This window comes from Eleutherodactylus coqui, chromosome 2 (assembly GCF_035609145.1).
Source record: "Eleutherodactylus coqui strain aEleCoq1 chromosome 2, aEleCoq1.hap1, whole genome shotgun sequence".
In the NCBI taxonomy this organism is placed as follows: Eukaryota; Metazoa; Chordata; class Amphibia; order Anura; family Eleutherodactylidae; genus Eleutherodactylus; species Eleutherodactylus coqui.
In genome coordinates, this window is record NC_089838.1 from 104,547,171 (window position 1) to 104,574,994 (window position 27,824).

Here is a 27,824-nt window from a genome sequence, read left to right on the forward strand (position 1 = left end):
CGCTGATGCTTCCGAGACCAGCCGAAGGGAGAAGATCGATCTGCGCAAGCGCGTCTAAAAAAGCAAGAAGACACCGAAGTTAGACGGAACCATGGCGACGGGAACGCTAGCAACGGAGCAGGTAAGTGACTAACTTCTGTATGGCTCATATTTAATGCACGATGTATATTACAAAGTGCATTAATATGGCCATACAGAAGTGTATAACCCCACTTGCTTTCACGAGACAACCCCTTTAAGATAGCTAAGTGCTCCCTCACCATCTCTCTGCTTATAGATAGCCTGCACTCTTTTCTTTCCCTAGTAGCACAGGGAAGATCAGTTGATGTTCCATCTACTTTCTGAGAGAAAACAGATACAAAATAGGAAGTTAAAAGTTTGACCTTCGCTGCATCATTCTTAACCAATTTACCATTTTCATCTTGTAAGCATCCAATAGCATCTTTGACTTTTCTTTTGCTTTTCACATACCCTCCAAATGCTTTTTTATTGCTTTTGGCCTCTGTTGCAAGCCTCCGTTCATTATTAGCTTTTCTGACACTAAATATTTTATTTATTTATATTTATATATGTGTGCAAGATCTGTGTTAATCCATCCTGGTCTCTTTAAATGCTTCCCAGTTATTTCATCTAATCACACCACAACTCTAATCATTTACATATCTGCCTGAGATGTAACTGCATGCCAGGTTTTGCAACAAAACAACGACTTCTTCAAGGTGCTCATTACATGCAGGACCATAATTTGTCCCCAAATACCATAAGAAAAGCAAGACTAGTTGTGTATCTTTCACATTCCATATATTCCTTTTTTCCAGAAAAGACAGGGTTCTTTAGGGTCTGTAAATGGAAATGTGATATAATAAAGAGCTACATTGGGTTTGGTTAAACTTTTAATATTCTGTAAAGCTGCAGAGTTGCGATCCTCACCAATTGCTAGAATGAAGTGACCTCCGGCACTCTTCCAAGTACCATGCCCCTTTGGCTTTTTAACTCAAAGTTCTCAGTGTCCCCCAGGCTTGAATAGTGCCAAAATGTGCAAAACCCATATTGCTTATAATGTTTTCATAATCCTGGGGTTATCAGTCTAGTCATAACAGAACTTAACTGCTTTTTAGCACACTAAGAATGTTAACCTTTTATTCCCCTTTTTTTCATACGGTAGTAAGCTTTTGTTTAATGTCTGAACATTCATATAAAAAGTCACAGTAAAGAATTCCCAGCTCAGGAAATTGCTTATCAGAAAAGCTCATAAAGTTACCAAAACAATGGGGAACTAATAGAGCGGGTCAATAACTGTGGTGAAAGTAATGTAAAAACGTAATACGGAAAGGAAGTAAGCCCCGAGACTTGCTGACCTGTAACAAGTCTCCTTCCTCTACGGTTTAATCCCCTAGCGGCAAACAGTCTGTAACGAGCAGACAATTACTGTGGATATAATTACTAGCCATCGCCCGGTGGAGCTGACACGGCCTGCCAGGTACCATCACCACTTAGGACATTGCCATTAAGGCTTATATATAGCCACTCTCAGCATGTAATTTGCGTGCAGTATATCTATTTTCATACAGCTATTTCTGAAGTAAATACACCTCTTCAGCAATTAGATATCTAAATTATGCAAGCCAAGTATTACAGTCCTACTGGGTTCGTATGCCTGGGATACAACAGTCAGGATATTCCTACTCACAGATGTTATCAAGAAAAATAGTCTTCATAGTAACCGAATCCAAGTTTATCAACAGTGGAAACACATTGAACCTAATACATGTTCCATTTAGTTACAAGAAGTAATTGAATCCTTTGGAATTACTGGGTTTCTGCATTGATTACTAGTAAAATGTGGTCTGATTGTTTCCTAAATCACTCTTAGGACACATATTTTAGCGTATGTGGTCCATGTTTTGCAGACCATAATACGGAGCGAATGTAAATCTACTTATTCACATGGCCGTATTTTTCACAGCAGTTTTTTAAAAACATAGCATGACCTATCTTTTGCCTCCGTGTTGCTTTTCTTTTCTACTGGCCAATTACGGATCAGCATTTTTCTAATAGAACATAAAATATACAAAAGGCAACTACTGATGACCGTCAGTTGTGGCATCATCTATAACACTTCTGTAATGCGAATCCACTAGAGATGAGCGAGCATACTCGATAAGGCTAACTACTTGAGCGAGTAGTGCCTTACTCGAGTACCTGCCCGCTCATCTCTAAAGATTCGGCTGCCGGCGCAGGTGACAGGTGAGTTGCGGCGGTGAGCAAGTGGGGGGGGGGGGGGGGGAGAGAGATCTCCCCTCCATTCCCCCCTGCTCTCCCCCACCGCTTCCCGCCTCCCGCCGGCACCCGAATCTTTACAGACGAGCAGGCAGGTACTCTAATAAGGCACTACTCGCTCGAGTAGTTAGCCTTATCAAGTATGCTCGCTCATCTCTAGAATCCACATTACAGCACACTTGCCAGGCCTTATAGAAAAGCACAATCTAATTAAACAGATATGACATAAACAGTTGTACCAGTCATGTCTTTTATTGAGTCCATTGAATAAACATCCACACTGCAGGGAGAAAAACAAAGACCCATTTATACTAAACGATTGTTGTTTGAACAAAGGAATGATTCAAAAACTTTTTTGCTTTCAAATGCGGAGCGTTTAGACGTAAAGAAAACCGTTTGAAATCCTCGGCATTTCCCTCGTTAGCTATGTAAACACTGTATATGTTGTTTGCTCAGGTTGGCGGGTGTTTATGTGAGGAATCTCTGGCCAGAAGGTTTTTAATTGGTGCGAAGAAAAAGCCAGTGATTTCTGCCCTATGAGTCATTGTATTTAGCAGGACAAACAATCACCCCTCCCCTCAAGTCCTTTGAAAGACTGAACGAATGTCATTTAAACCAAACGAAAAGTGAACGTATGAATTTTTTTATGCAGGCTGAAACTCAGCAATAAACAAAAAGTGAACGAATAGCACAGGGTGGCTTTGCGTTTACACTCAATAATCCCTGCATGTAAATGGACCTTAAGGCCTCATGTCCACAGGGAAATATTTATCAAATCTGCGCGGTTCTCCCGCATGTGAAATCCACATCCCATAGGAAAGCATTAACCATTTGTGGTTAATTAAATAGCCGTGGATGGTATTTTAAGTGATTTGTGGATTTCACGCTCGGGGGGAAAAACGTGGCATGCTCCATTTTAAAGCGGATCAAGCATGGGTGGGCTCAATTGTCCTCTATCTCAACGGATCTTCCACATGCAAAAAAAACCCAGACAATGAGTGCATCCGCGGCAGAAATCTGCGCGGGCCATATTTTTGCCATAGACATGAGGCCTAAGTGAATTTCTCTGTTTATACATTTTCAAAAGAGCCAATTGGCAAATAGTGTAATTTAAAAAACATGAGTTTGGAAGTGTCTGTTTTACATGTACTTTGCTTATTAAATAAAACACACAAAGCCTGGTTACTGACAAATCTGTCCTCCTCAGAGACAATTGGTTAGTATGAACCATGCCTTGATGCAAGCAACTTTTAAAAGACTTCAGAAAATATGATCTAGAGATGTATGAAGTTGTAAAAAGGTACAAAACCACTGCTGAAGATCTGGGTGTACATCCACAGCTAGAAAACGCATCTCCAATTAGAGAAAAACAGGACTGTTGCTACTCTCCTTAAGAACGCCTGTCCTATTATCATCACTCCAAGAGCACAATGAACAATCCTGGATACGTTGAGCAAGAACCCAAGGAAACAGCCAACAGAAGACTACACAACCTGCGAAAACCTCTGAACATGTCCACTACTAAATAACCACTGAGCAAGAATGGTGTTCAAGGAAGGACACCACAAAGAAAGCCTCCGGAGGAAAAAGAACAGCAACAACCAAACCTCACCACAACTGTGAAGGATGGAGGAGGAAGCATCATGGATTGGGCTGCTTTGCTGTCTCGGGGCCTGGACGCCTTGTGATAATTCAAGGAACAATGAATTCTAAAGGACATCATAACATTTTATAGGACATGAGAATATAAGGGAAGACATCCATGATCTCAAGCTGAAGAGATGTTGGGTGTTGCAAGACAATAACCCAGAGCACATAAGTAAATCAACTAAAGAATGGTTTGAAAAAAAAAGAGGATTTGTGTTTTTGAGAAAGTCAGAATCCTGACCTTAAACCTAATGAGATTCTGTGGCATAACTTAGGGCTGTGCACACAAGGCATCCCAGAAATATTGATGAACTGAAAGACATTTGCAGCTACATTAAATTTTGTGGAGGAGGTTTCTGCTTAAAGGGGTTGTCTCGCGGCAGCAAGTGGGGTTATACACTTCTGTATGGCCATATTAATGCACTTTGTAATATACATCGTGCATTAAATATGAGCCATACAGAAGTTATTCACTTACCTGCTCCGTTGCTGGCGTCCCCGTTGCCATGGATCCGTCTAACTTCGGTGTCTTCTTTGCTTTTTTAGACGCGCTTGCGCAGATGCATCTTCTCCCTTCGGCTGGTCTTGGAAGCTTCGGCGTTTTGGCTCCGCCCCCTTGTACGCGTCATCGCGTAGCTCCGCCCCCGTCACGTGCCGATTCCAGCCAATCAGGAGGCTGGAACCGGCACACGTCATGGGGCGGAGCTACGCGATGATGCGTACAAGGGGGCGGAGCCAAAACGCCGATGCTTCCAAGACCAGCCGAAGGGAGAAGATGCATCTGCGCAAGCGCGTCTAAAAAAGCAAAGAAGACACCGAAGTTAGACGGATCCATGGCAACGGGGACGCTAGCAACGGAGCAGGTAAGTGAATAACTTCTGTATGGCTCATATTTAATGCACGATGTATATTACAAAGTGCATTAATATGGCCATACAGAAGTGTATAGACCCACTTGCTTTCGCGAGACAACCCCTTTAAGGGGGTCTACTATAAGGGGTATTGAAATTCAAGTGTGTACTTATTTATAGCTACCAGTGCTTTGTTTATGCAATGTGCTCAATAAAAGACATGAGCAGTACAGAGGTTTGTGTATTATTAGGTTAGATTATGTTTGTCTATAGCTGACGAAATCAGACCTGGTGCCCAGCCAGAGACACATACTCACAGGTCTGGATTCGGCTGTGAGTGTCTTGGCTGGCACGCATGCGCAGTGCAGGGCATGACACGCCATCGATAACGTGGTGATTTAAAAATTGACATTTTGGCATCACCACGGATCAGATGGCTTCCATTGACTGCAATGGAAGCAGTCAGTGAAATTTCCGGCACCAAATAGAGCATTCAACGTTTTGCCCCCATCGGTGGCAGTTGATTCCCGCTCGTGCGCATGGAAGAATCTTTTAACATAGCATGCTATGGACGGATATTGCTGCGGAATTCATGGCGGGTGCCTGGCGGCGAATTCAGCAGCAAAAATCCATCCGTGGGCATTGGGCCTATGAATGATCAGACCACATTTTATTAGTAATCAATGCAGAAACCCTGGTAATTGCAAATGATTCACTTACTGCTTCATACAACTGGAAATAGAACATACCAGTGCTGATAACCTGACTTTTGCATCCCAGGCATATGCATTGACTTTTTCTTGTAACTGTATATAACATTGTGATTATCTACATTTATGCTATGTTCATTAATTCTAGTCAGGGCTCACTCACACGAGCTTATTTAGCCTGTTTATTAAGCGCATACATTTTGCTCGAGTAATACACATGGCTAAAAGCCCCTTGATTTACATTGAGTCATTCAGACTTGTATATTACATGCGTGAAAAAAAAAGCATGTCCCATCTTGGCGAGAATTATGTATATAATACGCTATATTATCATAGTCTGGTGTATAAATTATGCAAATATGTATGTTACATGCCCATTTGTTGCACATTATGCACGTGTGGCGCAGAGTGTTAGGGCAGCAGAAATGCAGTTCTAAGCTCTTGTTCACGACCTGAGGATCTCCCCTCCGATTAGCATGCTGGAATTTGAAAAGCCTACCTGCAATCCTCTTTTTGCCCTGAGTTCCCAGTTAGCACTGGCATTCAGAAGGTCGCTGCATATAGGTCTCTGTAAGCAGTAGCTGCTGTATACCATGCTTCCAGTGTCTTCCTAAGGTGGCATGCTGGAACCGGTGGTGCCACACAGGAAGTTGGAGAGCTGAGAGGCGTACTGGATTCAACAGTTGCATTGGCTCCATGAAACAGCTCCCTGCTTAGTACCCCTTCTGTAGTCACGTCACTATCTGTGTTTTCAGTTTGGCGCCATGTCGGATACCAGAGTAGAGGAGTCAAGACAGGGTCAGCCAGAGCCACGTATTTTGTGTGTTCATGATGTTAAACAAAATTTGCATGCGGACAGTTGGATCCGTTTTGGCCTAACTGTATTCCATCATTGGCAGGCGACTGTAGATCCATCGGCACCCCTCCTAGTCATTATTCGCAGATTGCCAAACTGGAATGGGCATGCTTTCTGTTGCTGGCTGCATCAGATCTTCCTGGGCATCCTCGATCATTGACAGGCTGGACCGCATGTCTAGTCTGCCTAAACAAAATGTATCCAATGATGAGACCAATTTTTTTCGCAGGTCTTCCCTCGGGGCAGACAACGCAAGTGGTTTAGGTTATCCCTCTAGACCAGTGATGGCGAACCTTTTAGAGATCGAGTGCCCAAACTACAATCCAAAACCCACTTACGTATCGCAAAGTGCCAACACGTCAGGGGGCGGGGCTTATCACGACGTATGATTTTACCCCCCGTCGTTCTAAAAAGGACAGGGCCGCTTCAAAATAGACCGGGAGCAGATTCTGACTGCTTTTGGACGCAGAAATGCTGCAGAATGTCTTCAGCTGAAATTTCGGTGGAAAATTATGTAGTATTTCTGCATCTAAAAAGCAGTCAAAATCTGCTGTCTATTTTGAAATAACGATGCCAATTTCTGCCGCATGTAAACATACCCCAGCGGTAATAGTGACACCTTCCCCCAGCGATAATAGTGACATCCCCCAACGGTCCCCCAGCAGTAATAATAGTGACACCCCCCCCCCCCATTAGTAATAAGAGTGACATACCCCAGCGGTCCCCCAGCAGTAATAATGCCCGCTCCCCCTTCCCCCCCAGTGGTTCCCACAGCAGTCATAATACCCCTCCAGTGGTCCACCAGCAGTCACAATGCCACCCCCAGCTGTCCGCCAGCAATAATAATGCCCCCCTCCCCCCAAGCGGTTCCCCCAGCAGTCATAATGCCCCCCCCCCCCCCCCAGCAGTCATAATGGCTCCCCCCCAGCGGTTCTCCTGGCAGTCATCATGCCCCCCTCCCCCCCCAGCGATTCTCCTGGCAGTCACCATGCCCCCCTTCCCCCCCAGCGATTCTCCTGGCAGTCACCATGCCCCCCTTCCCCCCCAGCGATTTTCTTGGCAGTTATCATGCCCCCCCTCCCCCTCAGCGATTCTCCCAGTAGTCATAATGCCTCCCCCCAACAATTCTCCCAGCAGTCATGCCTCCCCTCCCCTGCCAGCGATACTCCCAGCAGTCAGAATGTCTCCCATCCCCCCCAGCGATACTCCCAGCAGTCAGAATGTCTCCCATCCCCCTCCCCCAGCGATACTCCCAGCAGTCAGAATGTCTCCCCCCTCCCTCCCTCAGCGATTCTCCCAGCAGTCAGAATGTCTCCCCCCCCAGCGATTCTCCCAGCAGTCAGAATGTCTCCCCCCCAGCGATTCTCCCAGCAGTCAGAATGTCTCCCCCCCCAGCGATTCTCCCAGCAGTCAGAATGTGTCCCCCCCTCCCCCAGCGATTCTCCCAGCAGTCAGAATATCTCCTCCTCCAGCGATTCTCCCAGCAGTCAGAATGTCTCCCCCCCCTCCCCCAGCGATTCTCCCAGCAGTAAGAATGTCTCCCCCCCCTCCCCCAGCGATTCTCCCAGCAGTCAGAATGTCTCCCCCCCCCCAGCGATTCTCCCAGCAGTCAGAATGTCTCCCACCCCCCAACGATACTCCCAGCAGTCAGAATGTCTCCCACCCCCCAACGATACTCCCAGCAGTCAGAATGTCTCCCCCCCCTCCCCCAGCGATTCTCCCAGAAGTCAGAATGTCTCCCCCCCCTCCCCCAGCGATTCTCCCAGAAGTCAGAATGTCTCCCCCTTCAGCGATTCTCCCAGCAGTCAGAATGTCTCCCACCCCCCAGCGATACTCCCAGCAGTCAGAATGTCTCCCCCTGCCGTCGATTCTCCCAGCAGTCAGAATACCCGCCCCCTGTCCCACATACTTACCCCTCCTCCTCGTGGGAGCGCCGCTCCTCTCCTGCCTGATCTCAGGTGTACACTGAAGGCAGTGTGCTTCTGTTGGATGCCTTCTCCCCCTGCTCTTGCGGAACCAAAGTAGGAGACGTCGGGGGACGGGGGAGGAGGATCCTGGTTGCACACTGACTCACAGTGTGCACCAGGATCAGCACAGATAGCAGCGCTGAGTGAATGTCAGCAGGGGAGCCGCGGCCCCTACAGGCATTCACTAAGGTGGTGAGCGGCCGATGGCGACGCATGCCAGCAGGGAGTGCTCTGCGTGCCGCCTCTGGCACGCGTGCCATAGGTTCGCCACCACTGCTCTAGACTATCATCCGGATCCCCGGCATTGTCCACTTGGTCGGCGCCTCCTAGATAGAGTTCTAAAGTTTTATCTACCCACAGCAGTCGATCAGAGGGCGAATTATTGGAATCTCCCTCTGACTCCGATCAGGACGAGCAAAAGGTTTCCAAACTCTCAACGATTGTGGATAACCTAATGATGGCAGTGACAGTTACCCTGCAGATTTTGGATCAGACTCAGATTGTCGAAAACATTTTTCGTCAGACACCCCAGGCGTTCTCCCAAAACCTTTCCGCCCCATGAGGATTTTGATGACATTTTAGTCAGGGAATGTAATGTTCCCAACAAACGCTTCATTATGCCTAAGGGCTCATGTCCACGGGCAAAATGTGATTTAAAATCCGCAGCGGATCTCCCGCGCGCGGATCCGCACCCCATAGGGATGCATTGACCACCCGCGGGTAGATAAATACCCGCGGATCGTCAATAAAAGGCATTTAAAAAAAAATGGAGCATGAAAAAATCTGGACCATGCTCCATTTTCGTGCGGGTCTCCCGCGGGGACGGCTCCTGCGGGCTTCTATTGAAGCCTATGGAAGCCGTCCGGATCCGCGGGAGACCAAAAATAGGAATTTAAAAGAATTACTCACCCGGAGCGGGCGCTGAAGGTCTTCTCTTCCTCACGGCCGCATCTCCCTTGCTTCGACTCGGCGGATGTGCCCGGCGCATGCGCGCGGCACGTCGACGACGTGCCGGCGACGTGCCGCCGGCGTGAGGAATTCATCCGCCGGCCGAAAATGAAGATCCGGCCGTGAGGAAGAGCAGAGCGTCCCCGCCCGCTACGGATAGGTAAATGCTTTTAAATTGCTATTTTCAGCGCCCATGTCCGCGGGGCAGGAGGGACCCGCTGCAGATTCTCCATGGAGAATCTGCAGCGGATCTGATTTTCCCCGTGGACATGAGGCCTTAGTGTTTCGATGTTATTTGTCCCTTTCCGGAGGATCTTGCGAGGAAATAGTCGGTTTCTCCAGTAGTGGATCTGCTTGTGTCCCGTTTAGCAAAGCACACCACTCTTCCTATGGCGGACGTTTTGTCATTTCACAACCTACGTGACAAGAAAATTGAAGCCCTAGATAAAACCTCTTTTGAGGCAGTGGGTTTGGCTCTCAGGCCAGTCTTCGCCTCTACCTGGGTTGGCAAGGCCATGGTTGAGTGGGCTAAGCAGTTCACACTTCGCCTCAGGCAGCATAAAGTCCTGGGCACCCCTACATGTACCTCAAGTCACCGTGAACCTGATTTGGCTAAAAATTAGGCAAACCTTAAAAGAGTAATTCTGTATTGCCACACATAACTAAAATTTAAACATCTGAAAGTAGAAAACCTATACAAAAGCCCTGGACTCTCATTCAACAATTAACATAATCCAACACAGACAGAAATCAGTTGCAGAATAAAGCAATGGTTTCAGTAAATACCATATAAATAAGGTACCATCTATAGCAGGGGTGTCAAACTCATTTTCACCGAGGGCCACATCGGGCTTATGATGACCTTCAAAGGGCCGATTGTAAGACAGTATAGTGAGGGCTCGTTCACACCAGCGTATTTGCGTACATAATATGCAGTGAATAGAAGCCATTGGTTTCAGTGATTTCATTCACATGATGTATATTGTCACACAACATAACCTATTTTGTTGCGTACTACGCACCACGATAGGCCATTGAAGTGAATGGGCCGCGCAGGAAACCGATGTATTCACTGCATATTAGCGCACCATCTCAGTGGGCCCGTCTGCGTTCTTTTCTGCATGCCCAAATACGTAGGTATAAGCGATTTTCGATTGCGCAAATACGTAGCGCATTTGTGCGACCGAAATGCAATTACGTCCGTGTGAACGAACCCTAATAGTGACCCCTATAGTGGTCGCAGTAGTCATAGTGACCCCTATAGTGGTCGCAGTGATAAGTGACCCCTATAGTGGTTCCAGTGGTCATAGTGACCCCTATAGTGGTCGCAGTAGTCGTAGTGACCCCTATAGTGGTCGCAGTAGTCGTAGTGACCCCTATAGTGGTCGCAGTAGTCATAGTGACCCCTATAGTGGTCGCAGTAGTCATAGTGACCCCTATAGTGGTCGCAGTAGTCATAGTGACCCCTATAGTGGTCGCAGTAGTCATAGTGACCCCTATAGTGGTCGCAGTAGTCATAGTGACCCCTATAGTGGTCGCAGTAGTCATAGTGACCCCTATAGTGGTCGCAGTAGTCATAGTGACCCCTATAGTGGTCGCAGTAGTCAGTGACCCCTATAGTGGCCCCAGTAGTCATAGTGACCCCTACAGTGGTCACAGTAGTCATAGTGACTCTCATAGTGGCCCCAGTAAAAATATTGACCCCCACAGTGGCCCCAGTAGTAACAGGGTACCCCACAGTGGCCCCAGTACTAACAGGGTACCCCACAGTGGCCCCAGTACTAACAGGGTACCCCACAGTGGCCCCAGTACTAACAGGGTACCCCACAGTGGCCCCAGTACTAACAGGGTACCCCACAGTAATATTAACCTCCTCCCAGCAGCAATATAACCCCCCCACCCAGCAGCAATATTAACCCCCACCAGCAATATTACCACCCCACCCCCGCAGCAATATTAACCCTCTCCCAGCAGCAATATTAACCCCCCCCCCGTCCCCTTCCCAACCCGGCAGCAATATTAACCCCCACACCCAGCAACAATATTAACCCTCCCAGCAATATTAACCCCTCCCCACCGCAGAAATATTAACCCCCACCCAGCAGCAATATTAACCCCCACCCCCGCCAGCAATATTACCACCCCACCCCCACAGCAATATTAACCCCCTCCCAGCAGCAAAATACCCCCCCCCTCCAACACACCAGCAATATTAACCCTCTCACCCCTGGCAGCAATCAGCAATATTAACCTCCTCCCAGCAACAACAATATTAACCCCCCACCCCCAGCAGCAATATTGACTTCCCCCTTCCCCGGCCATATGCTTACCTCCTCCTTGCTGTCAGCGCCGCTCCTCCTCGGATCGTGCTGAGCCCGGGTGGCATATTATCTTTTTCCACAAGACTTCTGCACTATTGAGCAATTCCAGCAACCTGATTGGTTGCTTGGTGAATCAGCGAACCCAAACAACCAATCACTGTGAATCAGCCAACCCAGACAACCAATCACCGTGAATCAGCCAACCCAGACAACCAATCACGTTGCTGGAATTGCTCAATAGTGCAAAAGTCTTGTGGAAAAAGTTCATATGCGCCCGGGTGCACAGTGTGCAGCACGGCACGCTTCCTCCCTGAGTCCTCTCCTGCGGAACTGAAGAGCAGGGGACTCAGGGGAGAAGGATTCTGATGTCAGAGTGTGCGCTAGGATTCAGCGCTGTCAGTGTGATTACAAGTGGGGAGCTGGGGCACCCCAGCTGGTAATCACTACAGTGGTGAGCGGCCGTCGGCATGCCGCGGGCCACATAACATGAGACAGCGGGCCGGATTCGGCCCGCGGGCCTTGTGTTTGACACATGTGATCTATAGTCTAGATAATGTGGTTAGTGGAAAAGGCAGGCATTTTTGTGACAGCAAGTCTGGAAAGTCCAGAGTGACAGAACATTTATATCACAGTGACTAAGAATACAGGATGTTGTGGGGTCAGACCGCAAATCTTAAGGATGCATTTAGAGGTGGGTTAAGGCAAGAAATGTATGGTCAAAGAAGGAAACCCATGCCACCGAAACATCTCAAGAGTTAAAATTTAACCCAAGCCTGCTCATTACCCAGTAGGTGTCGGCAGCTTCTATCAGGCAGGGATCGAGCTAGCTCTGATCGCTGCCAGTGGCTTTAGATGCCATTGCCAAACTTGATCGTGCAGCTAAGCCATCCAATACAATTACGGGGTGCCGATGGGTTCATATGGTAGCCTGAAGCCTAGTGAAGGCTCCCAGGGCTGCTATATATTACTACCCTTAAAAATACAATATACAGCAACACTGAAATAGAAGCGCATGTTCAAGTCCCCAATGGGGACTAAACAAGAAAAGCATAAAAATAAGTTAAAATAACTTTAAAAAAAAAAAAAGGCCTGGCTGACACGAAAAAAATTGCAGCTTTTTACCGGCATGTGCAGCTGTGTATCACTGCGATTGTGATCGAATATGCTCGCGCAGGACAAAGCATCGCACGCACGCTGTCATGCACTGGCTTCCTGGTTTGTTTTTTATAACTTTTCCTTCTATTGTCCCTTAGGAACGTTACGTAAAAACGCAGCACGTGTATACGGCTTTTTGAACACACCCATAGAGATCAATAGGGCTCTATCGCATATAACCCTTAATGCCGCTTTCTTTTTTATGCACTTATTATTCGTGATGAATTCTATGTGAATGGATGACTGAAAATCAATGTACTTTCATTGACTCTATTCACCAGGTATTAGGCAAGCGTAATACGCAATTTACATTACGCTCTTTTAAAGCTGGCCTAAACAGTATTAAAAATGTTATTAAAAAAAAAAAAAAACAACAACACTCTTTCCCATTTCTCATATAAAAAAAAACAAAACATAATTGGTATCATTCATCTGTAAACATCTGAACTATTGAAATGTAGGTTTTATTCTAGATAGTGGTCGTAGGGAAAATATATAGTGCCAGCCTTGCTTTAGCTGACGCAGCGCTCCATTAACCAATCAGAGCATTAGCTTGCTGGAAGCGGGGTGTTCAAGCCCTGCTACCAGGAAGAACTGCTCTGTCGGTGTTCAGGAGGACACGGAAGCCTGCAGCAGCGCCGCAGCCAGCATGAGGCCCCCAACGCTGGCTGCTAGGTGAGTATTGTTTTTTTAACATGTAGTGAAGCTAGGGATTATATTTGAAGCCCCCCCCCAAAAAAAAAAGATTTAAAAAATTTAGGGTAGGGCTTATTATCGGGGTAAAACAGTATAACATGTTAAATGTCAAGTTAATTACAATGCTGTAAATCACAATTTGTCAGTCATCTTAATGATTGCTACATCTGTATACATAGAATAAAAAATAGTGAGAGGACATGCTGACTAGTTTCCATTCCCTGTCATATTGTACATGCGCTCCAATCTTTTAGCATCAAGTTATAGAGCAGTAGGGGCTGAGCAGATGGATATATAGTTCTGTGGGAAAGATTCTGTATTATTTATACATCCTTGGTCTTTAAGCTTAGGAGTCCAGTGGGCGGTCCTACTCCGTGATTGACAGAAAACTATATGCAGTGTCATGCAGGCAAGGCTGTCAATCACGGTTAGGACCACCTGCTTGACTACTAAACGTAGTCAGCGTGTAACAGAGGAAATTCCGCACGGAATCTCACGGTGGAAATTCCGCCCCTTGTGCATTCGGCCTTAGGGTTATATTTTTTGTTAGGTTTCCCTGTCACCAGCTATTTACACTAACATCATCCCCAGCAGAATCAGCACCGCAGAAATTTAGCACATCAGACAATAAAGCTACCTCTATATGGGCATCTGTTGGGCACATAAGCTAAAACCCAAGCGACTGACAAGTGGGCAAGAAATTACTCCGTGCCCTGTCGGTGGCCGCATATACACAGGATAGCTATTACACGAATTCACTGTTTATGACAGTTATTTGGATGATAAGCATCTCGTGTAAAAATGCATTTTCACAGTCTGACTTGCTTTTAGACATCTACCCTGTTTCCCTGAAAATAAGACATCCCCTGAAATTAAGACAGCATGATTTTCCAGAATTTTTGAGGATGCAAAATGATTTTTCAGGCTTTTTGAGGATGCTTGAAATATAAGCCACACTCCAAAATTAAGCCCCACTAACAGTTAATTAAAAAAGTCAATTAAAATAGTGTCCAGGCAGCTATACATGTCAAAAAGTTAAACCTTTTTGAAAAAAAAATTAATATAAGACACTGTCTTACTTTCAGGGAAACATGGTAGTTATTGTACCTCCCATATTCTGAACACCTCTATATTACCAATAAATTGTCCATTTCTTACCTGTAAGTCAAAGAACTTGCTATATCTTCGATAGATGACCTCTGTGGTGTTATTAGACCAGGTGACATTAATAATATATACCTGTAAAGATAAAAAGACAGCTCAGTCAGCGATCTCTATCGGACTCACAGCTGCATACAATCACATTTGTGACATTCTGATGAAGCATCTCTGAAAAACAAACCAATAGAAATATACTGTCCAGTTTTGTAAAAGTCTTCGTAAATATCATTTGAGGACCGACTACTTGGGCTGCATCCAGGATGCTCTGCATGGCAGTCGTACCTGGGACTGTCTGACGGGATGCCAATGTTAGCACAGTATACATGGCTCCCATACAGGACCGGACTAGAGCTGTATGAATGTAGGTTCTCAGCTTCATAAGAAAGTGATTTCCATAGCAGATAAAGGAGGACCACATCTTGTTGCCTGTTTAAAGTCTCTGCTAATGATTAAAAGTTTGCTAAGCGCCCCTCACTAGAGGTCTGAAGTTATATTCATCTCTACCAGCAGAGATAACAAGAAGGAACACAGGAGGTGCTGGAGGGTAATGTCTCCTGCTACCAATAGAAGTCTATGGAGAGAAGAGGGGAGGTAGTCGCTCACATAGACATGTTAACTGAAAATGACAGATGCAGTATAAAAACAAATGCAGAATACAAAGTATGAAGTGGAAAGAAATAGTGTTATTCCTCACTATACCAAGAGAGATCTATAGCAGCACTGGTTTAAAATAAAATGCAATTTACAGTGCAGAGCCTCAAGAGACACGACCCAATGTCCATCAATGCAATAACAATAAGGAGAGAGAAGTAGCACTCTAATAATTTGGGTTTGTTACTCTACGCCCCCTTTTTAGATGAGCCGATGCAGATTTACACGAGCGGGTGAATATTCCAGTGCGTTGTACATCACTTGGGTACTGGTGCATCTTGTTTCCACCGGAAGCTAGGGGTTGACTAGGCTTAGCTGGAGTGTACGCCCTGGTCACACCTTAGCAGTCCATTGGCTGCTAGTGGTTAGTGCTATTCTGTCCCCATCTGCAAGGCAGCAGCAGTGGCGGCTGACCCAACAGACAGCGCAGAAGACACTGGCACAGACCCTGCGGGGGATGGACGTGTGAATCAGCACCCCATCTTGCACTGTGTTGGGTGACTGTGGCAAGGACTGGCAGCTGCTGTGTGGTCAGCAGCAGTAGCAGCTGCCTGAGATTCCAGTACGTTGGAGCTGGCCGTCCAGGAGCAGTAGCGGCAATAGTAAAGGATCGGCAGCACTTAGGATCAATCTTCAAGCATGCAATGGCATCAGGAATAAAATCCATCCAGCATTTTATTACAAAAGAATAAAAAGTCAAGCAAAATCACAGCAGCGACGTTTCGGCCACCAACACTGTGGCCTTTGTCAAGCTTAAACAGGAGCAGTAGCGGCCACTTCCTCAGTGCCGATGGTGGCGGTTACAGTGGCATGTGTTGGGTGAGGAGCGGGAGGGTTGAAAGGGGGGGGGGGGGGGGAATGATGAACGAGGTGGGTGGCCAGCAGCAGCAGTAGCAGCTGCAGAGTACCGGCGCCCCTTCCAGCGGCATGTGTTCCTGGTCGATGGCAGGGGGATTGCTGCAAGAGCTGGCAGCCGCCGCTTCCAGGGCCGGGAGGATGAAGCAGGAAGCAGAGCGCAAGAGGGTACATCTGTGGCAGCCAATCAGCCTCTGGGGGCATTTCATCATACAACTGCCAAACCAGGTCTCCACCCATTATTCTGATGGAGACAAGATGCACCAGTACCCATCACTTGATATAGAGTTTAGTCCCCACTGTGGCTCCCATTCTATGTTCACCTATTAGTATGTTTTTGGAGTGTGGGAGGAAATTGGAATATCCAAAGGAAACCCACACAAACACTGGGAGACTCCATGCAGGCAAGGTAGCTGCACTAACCACTGAGCCACCGTATTCGCACCTATGAGCCAAATTATTAATGAGCATAAAGATGAACTAAACTAGCGGTATTTCTGCTCTCAAAAAATCCTGGACTATGTTTTCTGATGATCTGGCTGATTTGAGCTAGCTAGGAGCACGTGAAGCCACAACAGCAGTCACAGACAGGAAGGTTTAGTCAATATCTAAACATTCCCCCCCCCCCCCCCCCCTTCTTCATCAGGAAGGTATTTCACCTATTCAGACAAGAGAAGGGAGACGGATTGGCAGCAAACTAAAATTTGGACAGACATATGTGAGGGCAACCCCAACGTCTCTACTAAAGGCCCTTTTAGACAAAATGATTATCGTTTAAAACAGCGTAAATGAACAATAATTGTTTGGTCTAAATGCAGCCAACGACGAACGACAATCCCCATTATACAGGCATAAAAATCATTGGTTTGTTCACTTATGGTTCGGTTTATACAGCGCTCGCTCAGTCTCTCTAATTCACTTATACAGCGACTGTAAAGGCGGAACAATTCTCGTTTGAAGGAGCGAACAGTGACATCACTCCCTCGTTCAAACTTTTCATCTATTTGTAGCATTTGATTAAAACATATGGTTGGTTTGATATATAAATGTTTTTTTTATTAGAGATGAGCGAGCGTACTCGCTAAGGCGAACTACTGGAGCGAGTAGTGCCTTATGCGAGTACCTGCCCGCTCGTCTCAAAAGATTTGGGTGCCGGCGGGGTAGAGAGGTGAGTTGCAGGAGTGAGCAGGGGGGGGAGAGGGAGTGAGTGAGAGAGATTTCCCCCCCCCCCCCCCAGTTCCTCCGCGCTCTCCCCCGCCGCTCCCCGCCCACCGCAGGCATCCGAATCTTTTGAGACGAGCGGGCAGGTACTCGAATAAGGCACTACTCGCTCGAGTAGTTTGCCTGAGCGAGTACGCTCGCTCATCTCCATTTTTTAATCCTTCTATTACCTGAAACCCAAAAATTTGTAATTTTCCTTAATGAAAATATGCCATTTTTAACTTTTCAATGTGCAATAAAGTTTTATAAACTTTTTCCATGTTTTTATGATAGAAACAATAGACATGACATTTATAACTCCGGAACAAAAATCATGTCACATAGTGTAATCGGCTCGTCTAAAAAGGGCCCTAAATGTACAGTTCCTCTCTACGCTCAATGGCCATATTTAACGACTGGCATTTCAGACATCTGAAATGAAATTTCTCATCTTTTCTGTGGAATCTTTTTTTTTTTTTTTTTTTCTTTCAAAGAGGAATACAAAATTTCTGTCCGTCCACCCGATATTTTTCCCCATTTTTGAACACTAAATGCTATTCCAAGTACGCAGGTTGTAACACCTAGTTTTACAGTCTAACCACTAATGTCCATTTGGTGTTTTGTGGATTAGATTAAGTGACCTGATCCCAGGGGGAACACACAGCAGCCAGACTGTAGGATGAGACGCTCAGTGGGACTAGATCCACTCGAATTGGTCAACCACTTCACTTTAATGGTGCTCGCTGGTATATGACAATCAAATGTAAAGTCCGTCATGTCAATTATTAAATCAGTAAGAGGTCTGCGTGTCCCCAAACGTCAGGGAACGCTCATCCGGAGTCCAAATCTAGCAGCAGAAAAACTGGTGTTGCAGATTAAGGCCGCCAGGGATTGCCAGATGACATCATGTAATCAAGCAGTTTTGTTCTGCTTCGATCCCAGAATGAACAGAGGTTTTTCGGCATTATATCATCCCTGGCTAACATCCTACAGAAAAGTGTGTAGACTTAACCCATTCAGACCGCATGACATGAAATCCATTCTATTAGCCATGAGCAGTACAAACCAGACTGGTCATTTCCTTGAAAATACACAATGAGCAAATGCTGAATTACAATGGAAGCCACGTCCTCTGTGACACCAAGAAGATTACCAATGGATATTCATTTATCGAATAGTAACTGCGAAAACCATTTAATGAGGTTTTTTTTATTATTAGTGTTACCCAAGCCAAAACATACCAAGATAACCCATACACTCCTCTCCTGGCTCCCCACATGTCCCGTGCTGCCTCTGTCCTCTGTGCCAAGCTGCAGCCAGCCTGTGTATGCGATGGCACAGGCCGCAGCCCACGTGCAATGTCATAGGTGTCATGGCAGCCTGAGAGCTTCTGAAGGCACCTAGAGCTGCCATTCATGACTGCCTAAGATGTGCCTATGAATAAATTGCTTGAAAACACACACAAAAAAAAAAAAAAAAAAACACTCACCAAACATAAGAAAAAGTGTCACAAAAGTGATGCATTTCATATACATATGTCTACAGTGTAACAACAGGAAAATGTGAATCTGCCTTCAGGAAGCAAAATGCTGAGTTAGCTACTTCTGGAAAATTCCTCCTCCGATTAATCTATATATTCCTGCAGCATAGTCCCAATACATTTAGGCTCCCTAATGGATAGTTTCCACTAGCTCAGAGTTTGTGTTCACCACGCTGGATTGGGACACGCTTGCTAATATGTCACCGGCGCTTTCAGTTGAAAATGGGTCTTGGTCTGATTTGCATTCAACTTTTTGTCCATCCTCAGCATTTTCCTTACCATTTCCTCTCTGAAAAATTATATTTTTAGTAGAATCCATTCTCTTTGTTGTAAGAAGCCATAATACAGCAAAAAATAAAGCCAGAACAGGAAACAATCCCATCAGATTTGAAGGACGAAGGAGAAATTAGAGAAAAAGATTTGCTAATGAGATGAGGGTTCATGGGAGGACTTGAAGATTGCGCAATCTCCTTCTAAGTAGTCCCAGATCTGTCAAGAAGCGGAACCCGTGCCTGGCTTCTCTCCTGGCTGTTCCTGCAAGTGCTGAAGCAGCACATCACAACACAACACAATGTCACATAATATACTAGGGCCAGTACATCAATGAGATCTACTTTCTGAAATACTTAAAATAACCATTATAGCCCCAAAAGTTGAAGTGATAGGGCATATTCTGATAAAGATGAAGCTGCCCCAACATCCAGTCTCCAGCGTAGCGGTAATAGAAAACTTTTGCAGCTTTACGGAGGCTATGCTCTTCAGAAAGCTGTCAGCCAAGAGTTTTTGGCCTCCCTCACACACGTGTATGCTTGGTAGAGCATGCATGTATTCTCAACGGGGAGAGGGAAATGAGACGTTACTAGACCCCCCCGGAGAAGTCTACTTTCCCGTGAGGATGAAGGATTGATTGAGCATGTTGAAATCAAACATGATGGCCCCCTCTTTCCCTCTACATTTCCTGTTTAGGGAAAGTCACAACAAGCCTATACACATTAGACAGTAAGCAGGTCCCTCCGATATTGGCAGGTTTGATGGATGTTAAACAAATAGGTCAGTTGAAGGAATCAACAAGTGAAGAAGTCCAGTGCTTCCTCTAGCATTAGCCAAATTTGCCATATTGGGTTTGTTCTCAAGCTTATAAACGACAAAAGAACAGAGAGACATGAAGCCCCAACGCAGGTGAGAATGAGCCCTAAACTAGAGATGGGACCCAACTGTTACGCCATTCTGCTACATCTTTCACACTCACGCACTGGCGAAACTCCAGTGGAACTCAGGAATAGACATGAATCATAACTAACGAACGCTCAAAACACTGACCTGCATACCTGCACACATAGCCAGATGGAATAACTATAGAATGTACGAGCTATTCGCTCGTATTTTGGCCAAGATACTTAAGCCCATGAGCCCACTTCAAGGGTCCTAGTTATCCCTACTCTAACAAGACAACTATCACATGACACCTGCCTGCATGTGCAGCGATCGTCCCAACAGGGATGGCCCTGTGCTGGAACCTAGGCACCTACCTAAACCCAAATGACAAAGAAACACAGCAGGACTGAACAAAGCTGACACCAACATGCCAGGGATTTGCATACAACACAGCACACCATGCACCTTTAACAGGACTATTCACACCACACATCCGGCCACCTGCACAGACGAGCAGGAACATGACACTGTTCTACTTAATAAACAGGGAAAAGCCCAGCCACCTCCTGCAGAAGAGCTGGTATATATGAGCAGCAGACCAGGGGGGGGGGGATTGGCTGGCTGGAGAAATCCACACTCAGCCAGCTCAATCAACCCCCACTTGTGGGGCTGCGCTGCTGGAAACCCATGTAGAACACATCCCAGACTGCACACCCTAACACCAAGTTAAAGACCTTTTATAGCATAACGCATGGAGTGGTTGGTAATTAGCCATTCACACCATAGGTGTCATAGACAGTTATCTTTGGATGAAATAAAGTGACCACTTCATGGCCGAAAATTTCCTCTTGACTTAGTACCAGATACATATCGATTTGTGGGTGGACTATGAACCCAAACTCAGGACTTGCTAACCTGATGCTTTATTTCCTATTCCGGGGTTATATAGTACAGAGGGGGATATTTCCCAGCACTAAACAGTCCCGCACTGCTTTGGGAACATTACCCATCTTTAGGCATCAGTGACATGTAGACAATTATGCAATAAGTAAAGATATTTGTGGGCTTGTATAGGTTTTAGTGCAGGGGAACAGGTCAGTATACACATTAGATCAAATGTTGCAAGATCGGCAATGATCTATCGTGTATAGGCCCAGCAATGTGGATTTCATTCAATGCAATGAAATGAGTGAAATCCACTGAAAATACGCACAGAAATTCAGGCTTTTATTGTGTATTTTGGTTCAGTTTTACTACAGAAAACGTCCGCTATATGTGCACGCACCCTAATGGGACACCCACATTGAAAAAACTTGCATGTAGAGTTTACTCATTGACTGGGTTAAAGCCATGTGCAGGTCACGGACGTGGCTCTAGCCCGTGTGAACGTAGCCTTAGGGCTTTTTCACATGGGTGGAATATTTCCGGATTGCACAGCTAAAAATGCAGACATTCTGCACCAAAATCCACATATAAAATGGGAGTGGAAATCCGCATCAGCAGATTTAGTTGTGGGATATGGAAATATTCCACCCGTGTAAAAGGGCCCTTAATGTTCACATTTTGTGCGCAATGTGAAACATGGTATTTCCCTTTAGGAGTCATGCTTATAGGTAGAATACCTCCGTCATATGATGGGATGGAGAATATCACAGTTTCCAGGCATACAGAACTTATAAGCAAAAAAAAAAATCCCTGTGTGCTGTGGAGGTGCAGTAGAAGTCCCTACTCCAATGTATCTTGCATTGATCCATAGCAGAAGTCGCGCTTCTATCTGCATTTGCCAATGGGCTGCCAGGGAAGCAGTGGAAAACCTGACCCGCCTGCAGATGCTGAGCTCCCATTCTGCGCCGGGACGGCTCACATCACAATTACACAGCTGCAGGCTGCCCATAGACTTGTACTGTATAACAAAATAACACACAGTTTACGCTGTTGTCATGACCCCTATAGGCCGGCTGCACACGGGCGGGTCGGATTCCGCATGCGTAATACTAATAATCTATTTGTATAGCGCCAACTCATTCCACAGCACTGATCCTGTGCCGAGCTGGCATTCAGGTGTACCTGGCTTTCTGAAATCTCTGTACTGCGGTTGGTCTGCACGGCGAGCCGTCGGACATGCGCAGTAGAGATTTTTTCTTTAAACCGCTGCTAGACGATGACACAGGAACCGCAACCTTTCTGCGAGCCCAGCGGATTACAGAATTCCGACCCGCTAATGTGAGCGGAACTGTGTAATTCAATGCATTTGATTGAACCGCGTATTACTGCAGATCAAATGCTTGCAGCGTCCGCAATTCAAACCCGCTCATGTGAGACCGGCCTTAGGCTTTCAATACAGTGAAGGACAAGGGCTGAGGGTTTTAATACCGCGCACCGCATGGGAGCATGCAGCAGCACGCAATGAATTGTGTACTTGTTGTGTGGTGACAATGCTCATACACGTGTATGCGTATGTAATACATGCCAAGATACTGCATGCTGCGTTTTTTGTACATGCCTTTCGATCGCTGTGTGTGAGGTATAATTGAAAACAAGATCAAAATTGGTACTGTGCATTATGTGCGCAAAACTAATTTGCAGACTACATGCGAGAGCCCCGCTTTGGTCCCAGCATTTGTTGGGACCAAACAGTAAGTCATGTGACCAGTGCAGCCAATCAGAGGCTGTAGCGTCACGTTCCCAGCATCATGGCGCTCAGGTTGCCAGGAGAATGAACAGTGATGCTGTGGCCTCTGATTGGCTGCAGTGGTCACCTGACTGCGATGTTCACTGCCACAACAACCAGGACCACAGCGGCGCCGCAGTAATGGATCCCAGTGGCGAAGTGCGTACTACTCAGTTTATTATTTCACTACAGGCAGCCCTATTAACCCTTTCCAATCCACTGTCTGACGTCTAAAGACATTATGATTTAAGGCTGTACAGCTCCGATGTTGGAAGACGCCCGTCGGGGTTCTCTTACTGTATATTGCCAGCCTCTCTGCTGTGAAAGCCTATCCAACGTGTCGCCTCATGCAGTACTGGCTTTAGCCAGCAGATAGCGCCGCTGTATAATGTCAGAAAAAGAGTAAAGCCTCATGTCCACGGGATAAAACTCTGCAGCGTTTTTCCCGCACGTGGATCCGCACCCCATAGGGATGCATTGGAGACCTGCAGGTAGTTAAATAACTGCGGTTGTCATTTTTCCCTTCAGGCGCGAACCCGCGTGCAGGAAAAAAAAACACACGACATGCTCCATTTTCATGCGGGTCTCCCGCGGGGACGGCTCCCGCAGGCTTCTATTGAAGCCTATGGAAGCCGTCCGAATCCGCGGAACACCCCTACATGAATTAAAACTTACCTGTCTGGACGCTGCGGATCTTCCCTCCGTCGCAGCCGGATCTTCTTTCTTCGGCACGGCGGATGTGCCCGGCGCATGTGCGCGGCACGCTTCCGGCGTGCCGAGCACATCCGCCGGGCCGAAGAAAGAAGATCCGGCCGCGACGGAGGGAAGATCCGCAGCGTCCAGACAGGTGAGGCAGGTGAGTTTAATTTTATTTTCAGCCTCATGTCCCTGGGAAAGGAGGGACCCGCTGCGGACCTGATTTTCCCCGTGGACATGAGGCCTAAGCCCCCAGGAAAACCAGGATACAAATTGGATTGGAAAGGGTTAAAGGGATGTTGTCCGGTAACCAGACAACCCCTTTAAACAAGCACCGATGTGGTCTGAACTCATCATCCGTCTCAGATCAATCCATGTAAAGCCAGCCTAAAATCTATTTGAAAAGTAGATAAAACAGAAGTTTTCATCAATTATGCATGTAAAAAAAAGTGTAATACATGATCATTATAATTTTGCAGGCAGAACAACTCAAAAAGGGTTACAAAGAAAGTGGAAAATCAGACGGAGAAGAAAAAAAAAATCAAAGTTAAAAAAAAAAAAGTAAATGACGGAGATGCCAGGAAACAAAGAGATTTCTCCTCTTGGCTGGGAGGCCGGCTGGCCCGTGTCCACACCCTCACGAGCGCACGTCCAGGTCCCACATTAGGAGTCCAAGGCTGCATAGGAAAACACAAACTGCTTCACTACTGCAGAGACAGCTTCATCCAACTAGGACAAGAGTTACCGGCTGCACAGGGTCACCAGCAGCCGCTGTCGCTGCAACGCAGGGCTTATGTACACCGACAGTTTCCTGCATTGATGCACAGAACCCATTATTTTAAATGGATCTATTTACACGTGCGATTGTCTCTATCGGCGCTGCTGCGAGGCGGAAGAACTGCAGCAGGTCCTATTTTTCGATGACATTGCAGAAAACTCGCCCATTATTATCTACTGAGAAGAGTTAAAAAAAATCACATCACAATGATGGGGTGCGTTAAAAACCCTGTTAAGCGCTGTACCATGCGTTCAAAATCACGGTAAAATGCCGCGGTTTCAAACGGCGTTTAACTGAACGCAAGAGTTCCACATAAAAGTCATCGCTAACTGTACTGAAGCACAGATCAATACGCAGAGATCATTAAAAGCCGCTCTCTCGTCCATAGGGCTCGACGTGAATGAACAGAAATAACCCAGCGCTGCAAGTGCTTCGACTTTCCAATATGTCCTTTGTTACATTCAGCCCCCAAGCACTGATCTCGGGAGACTGTGGATGAAGGAGGACATAAAGGGCGCCTAATTGTTTACAAAGTGCAGCAGTAAAACCACTCGGAAAATGAACTTTTAGACAAGAATTCGGAGCCCCGGGGATGGGATGACGTAGTAGAACTGAACAGGCAGAGGGAGATAGATACCAGTAGGAGGCAAGTACTTACTTGCTAAGTTTCATCTATGTATAAGAAAAGCATTTCTTTCTTTTAAAGCCCTGACATGCTTCCACATCTTAAGGGGTTGTTTCAGAAACCTTCTCAAAGCACCCCCAGAAGCCGGAACAGCACCTATGAATCTATACAGAATGGCCACTTTATAAGTCACCCATCTAGTAGCACGTTGGACCTCCTTTCGAAACATTTGTAAAGTTGGTGGTGGTGGAGGGAGAGGAGGTCCCCGAGATTGGATGTGAAAAACCCATTTAAAGGCTTTGCAAACAGTTTAGTATTAGAGATGAGCGAACGTACTCGGTTCGGGTGTTTTTGGACTCGAGCACCGCTTTTTCTGAATAACCGACTACTCGGACAAAAAGATTCGGGGGGCGCCGGGGTGGAGTGGGGGGTAGCAGTTGGGAACAGGGGGGAGCTCTCCCCCCCCCCCCCACTCCCCTCTGCAACCCCCCGCGCACCCCGAATCTTTTCGTCCGAGTAGTCAGTTACTCGGAAAAAGCGGTGCTCGAGTCCAAAAACACCCGAACCAAGTACACTCGCTCATCTCTATTTAGTATGCTAGGATTGCTGGGAAATTTCATTGTACTATATGACAAAAAGATTAATGGGGTTCTGACACAAATCATTTTTTTAGGCTTTAGCAGCCATTGTTCCCTGGTCTGCCTAATGGACACAGGGAACCCAGGGTTTAATGGCTGCTAAAGCATAAAAATCTTATACTTACCTTTTCTTCTGTTGTTGTTGTCAGCAGCGGGGTCATCCTCTTCTTCCTGCACGAGCCGCGCCGCTCCGAGATCGCGCGCATGCGCAGTGGAGAGGTGCCCTCTGACAGGAGTCAGGACGGGCCGCGTCTCCACTGCGCATGCGCAGAATATCGGAGTTCAGCAGGACGGACGGGCCGCCCACAGCAAGCACGGCTTGTGACGTGCTTGCTGTGGACGGCACGTCCGTTCACCTCGGAAGTGCCTGACGGACGGAGCAGAGCAGGAAGCGGTCTTTTTGACCGCTCCTGCTCTGCTTTTACAAGGCACAGAAGATGATGCCGGCTGGAGGGGACATGCCTGGCGATCAGGCCAGGCCAGGCGAGTAAAATTTTTTTTTTTTGATGTCAGAACCACTTTGAATGGCGATGATTGATGGAGGAACTGCTGAGTACATGTATTTTTTAAGGGAACATTAATACCATTCATGCTGACTCAGCCTGGATCTTCATTTATCTCACGAATGCAAAATAAGGAAGTCTCCTGAGTTTATGTTCACACATTCAAGATTTGGTGAAGTTCTAGGTAGATTCTGCACATAAACACTCATATCTGCTGACATTACGCATCCAATGTAAGTGGAGTATTCACCCTTGTGCAGATCTGCAACAAATCTGGTATATAAACGTACACTGGGGCCTTCTGCACTATAGCTGTGAGTGCAAGTAGCTCCCAAAAGGCTGAGGTGCAACTCCCATGAGCCAGCACATGGCCACCAGTTCCGATGCTGTCCGACACGGACACAGATCATAGACGGATGAGGATATGAAATGCCATAGGCTCTTTCACACAGACCATCAGTCCGTGTAAAAAACCATCAACGTGCATAGTCTGATAGGCCTATAATGGGGCTGTGTGCTGTCTGTTGACCCAGGGAGAGTTCCCACTAGCATTTAGCCTCCATTCAGAGCTTCGGACTCAGAAAAGTAGGGAAAAGCTGAATTAAAACTGAGCAATTTTTTTTTTGCTAGCACTGTTGCCTTGCATTGCTGGAGTTGTAGGTTCAGATGTAACTGAGGTTGATGTCTACATTAGTTTTTGTATTAATTTTGCATTCTTCTTGCTCTTAGCTTTCTCTGGCAATATAAACATGCTTGGTGGCTCAGTTGTTGGCATTGCTGCCTGGCAGTGCTGGAGCTTCAGGTTCAACTCTGACCGAGGGTGACAGCTGAATAGAGGTTTTTTCTTTAAGTTGATGTTGCCCTTGATGAGATTTTTACCTAGGACCCCATTATTGCAAGGCAACAGTGCTTACTACTAAACCACATTCATTGAAGAGGAACCAACACCACCAGAAATGAAAAACGGATTGTCCTTAAGTTCCATCTGCTCGCGACAGAACAGAAAAAACGGAAACGGAATAGCTAGTGTGAATCGCTTCTTGTGCGCTCACACAGGAACAATCATAGCCCATTGAATGGAGGTGGAACGGGCTGGGGATCACTCTGGCCTGCCTGCATCCATTCACAGTAAACAGGCAGTTATTCATAGAGGAGTGACTGCCTGTTTACGCGGTCCGCTTTATCATTCACTTTTTAGGCATGCATAAACTGGGCATGCATAAGCCTGTGCATGCTTTTACACTGGACAAATCATTAAGATTCTCAATTTGTCAGCCCTTGTAAAAGGGGCCTTTGTTCCTTTTTTAGAGGAGAGAAAAAATGAATTGAGAGATGGAAAGGCTCAACGGATGCAAGAAGTAACTGTGAACCCACTAGCAACAAGGACAGCAAACTGCCCCAAATTGTTTAGTGTGCACCTTGCCTAATGCCATCTCTACCATGAAGTATACCTTCACTGGTCATAGATCTTGGTACATGTGTGGGTTGTATAGCCCAGTGGTGGCGAACCTATGGCACGCGTGCCAGAGGTGGCACACAGAGCCCTCCCTACTAGCACACACTGTCATCAGCCGATCACCACTTTAGTGAATACCAGCAGGGGCTGCGGCTCCCCTGCTGGCATTCACTGAGCTGCGCTGCTAGTGGCGCTGATACCGGCGCACACTGTGACGTCAGTATGCAGCCGGGATCCTCCTCCCCCTCCCCCAACATCTCCTCTTAGATTCCGCGAGAGCAGGGGAAGGAGGTGTCCGGCAGCACACTGACGTCACAGTGTGCACCCGAGATCAGTGCCGAGCAGCAACGCTGGTCAGAGGAGGAGCGCAGATTTAACGAGAAGGGGGTAAGTATGTAGTTCTCAGGGAGGGAATGGGGGGGCGCTGTGGGATGTCACTATTGCACTGGGGCTGCTGAGGGGTG

The 27,824-nt window shown here is 46.6% G+C and overlaps 1 protein-coding gene across 1 annotated transcript in view; it reads right to left on the bottom strand.

Annotated features, from left to right (window-relative positions):
* SH3PXD2B (SH3 and PX domains 2B) overlaps positions 1-27,824 on the bottom strand; it is a 144,986-nt gene that overhangs the window by 98,003 nt on the left and 19,159 nt on the right. The window contains exon 2 of the mRNA XM_066591284.1: positions 14,590-14,670. Coding sequence (XP_066447381.1) covers positions 14,590-14,670 — 81 coding nt within the window. The remainder of the gene's footprint in view (positions 1-14,589; positions 14,671-27,824) is intronic.